The sequence below is a fragment of the Lactuca saligna genome, chromosome 2, assembly GCF_052625555.1.
Source record: "Lactuca saligna cultivar CGN05327 chromosome 2, ASM5262555v1, whole genome shotgun sequence".
Classification (NCBI taxonomy): domain Eukaryota; kingdom Viridiplantae; phylum Streptophyta; class Magnoliopsida; order Asterales; family Asteraceae; genus Lactuca; species Lactuca saligna.
Genome location: NC_136418.1, coordinates 144,243,096 through 144,245,328, shown reverse-complemented (window position 1 = coordinate 144,245,328; position 2,233 = coordinate 144,243,096). Strand labels below are relative to the sequence as shown.

At 36.8% G+C, this 2,233-nt stretch overlaps 1 protein-coding gene across 1 annotated transcript; it reads right to left on the bottom strand.

The window, feature by feature from the left end:
* Positions 1-263: 263 nt before the first annotated feature.
* Positions 264-1,441, bottom strand: LOC145030203 (putative E3 ubiquitin-protein ligase SINA-like 6). The gene is made up of 2 exons (XM_078978607.1): positions 1,025-1,441; positions 264-917 (listed from the first exon to the last, which is right to left on the bottom strand). The coding sequence occupies exons 1-2, from the start codon at positions 1,439-1,441 to the stop codon at positions 264-266; spliced, it is 1,071 nt and encodes a 356-aa protein (XP_078834733.1).
* Positions 1,442-2,233: the final 792 nt, after the last annotated feature.

Genomic DNA, 2,233 nt, shown 5'->3' with positions numbered 1-2,233 from the left:
TTTTGGTATGGATGTTTAAATATTTATAATGAGATTAGTATGATATTTTTTTCTTTTGACTAATTGATATTTCGTTGCAGCCTTCTTTACATATTATATAAGATTTTCATCAACTTTGACAAATCAAAAATAATTACATTTCTTTTGAGTGATGGATTAAGTGAACTTAATGAAAAAAGAAAACAGTATAATATTGAACAACATTAAATTCTAGAAAACAACTAAGGTATATATATACTATTATTATACTCTAGCTATTCCCTTTAAAAGACTGACTCTTTTGAGCTTAATTTCTTGATGCACACTTGCAGGCCGAATCCCGTTATACGAGATGGGATGGTTAAATAGTTGTTATCAGGAGTATGTTCCTTCCACTTTGTGGAGACCTCGGGTACACACTCCATCGATAAACATGCATCCATGGATTTCACAGTCAGCCGATACACAAAATCATTCTTAAATGCGTCTGGTCCTACGCAGTCGACATTGAAGACTCTTCCATGTCCTACAACATCATGGTTGACGATGAAGAGAACCTTTTCATTCCGTTCCTGAAGAATGATGTGCTTCTGGGTTGTTTCAACATGAAGATTGAAGACGGCATTGTAGACGAATTGAATAGCAAAGTGATTGCGACTGAAATGGTTGTACAGGAGGTTGCAAGAACCGGCCAAGCCGCAGGAGGAAACAGGACAGAAACATAATGTATGGGGACATATGATTTCATGCTTGGCTCTCTTGTGGTTCATCAATATCTCTTGGCATCCAAACTTCTTGTTCTTGCACTCCACTCGCAGTGATGCTATGAGGTTTTCCATTCCGCGACAATGCTTGAAGCCCTTTGGAACGCTGCATGAAGGACACTTGTTCTCTGAATGGATTCGGCAAGTAAAGCATGATGTATGCCCATCATCGCACTACAACGTACAGAAACCAAATTAAATGATATATGCAATAAACAATATTGTTTCTTCTGATCTTGTTGAATTAGCAGCGCAAGGTTTAGATTAGATGTTGGAATTACCAGGAAGATCGGCGTACACAACGGATAATGACAGATACTGCAATTTAGCATGTCTGGATCGGTGGCCACAATCGGAATTGCTTCACCTGCAACCTCCGGTACACCATCTGCCCCTTTGTCTTCCGCCTCAAGTCGTTGAGGATCGGAATTTGAATCGGAATCGGAATCCACCACTTCCAAGGGAGCCGTATCCACCTCTTGGTTCATCTCAGTAGATCGAGTGGTTCGCCGGTTCCTTCGTGCATGCTGAATCGGCCTTTGAGGCTGCGGCTGCGATGATGACTCGATGAAACGCGGCCGCTTATTAACGACCCCATATGCCCTTGTTATCTCCGCCTCCCATTGGCTGTCGACGATTCGCACCGTTGAAGAAGAAGCATGGCGGCTACTGTTGAGGTTTTGGATTCTGTCGGCCATTGATCTGGATTCTTTCTTTCTTTCTTTTTGAAATACTAAGATTCAGACACAGAAACACAGTACAGTCGCTGTCGAGTGCAGTGTTTGTTTTTACCAATAAGAATAAAAGATTATTTATACTCAGATTTCTAGGGTTCTGTGTTGGAACCTTTCATCATCTTCGATACTAACTGAGATTCGGGATTTGTTACTATAAATTTCAGGATCCAAATACATAGGCCCAAATTAAATATAACACCAACAGACTATGAATAAAGTTTATATGTAGATATTGGATATTTGTAAATTTGTACTAATTTATTGGATTCTAAAAGAAAGTTAAAAGTTAAAAAGATTGAGTATTATACTGCTATAGTCAACCATATATGCATTATGCTTGCAGTTTATATACTTCAACTAATTAATGTTTTGACTAGTAGATAATTTGTGTTGGATAACCGATGAATCTAAAAGAATAATTTGTAGGAATACATAATTTGAAAGAAAACTTCATTCAGAAAGCAGATTGAAGTTTTCTTTAAGTGAAGGTATAAACAATGAGTCAATGATAGTGATAGAACAAACATACTCCCTTTTAATTAGAAATTATCATCATCACGTTAGAGTGAGACTACGAAAGTGTTTTTGTTTTTGTAATGAAGTTTTATGTTGGATTTGGATATATATCTACTTTTATCGGGTCATGTTTAGAATTTTTAAAAATAATTATAACATTCACGTTTGTTAACGGTCATAAATTTTATGACGACAAAAATTATGTAAAATCACTTTATATTATAATTTTGCAGTTGA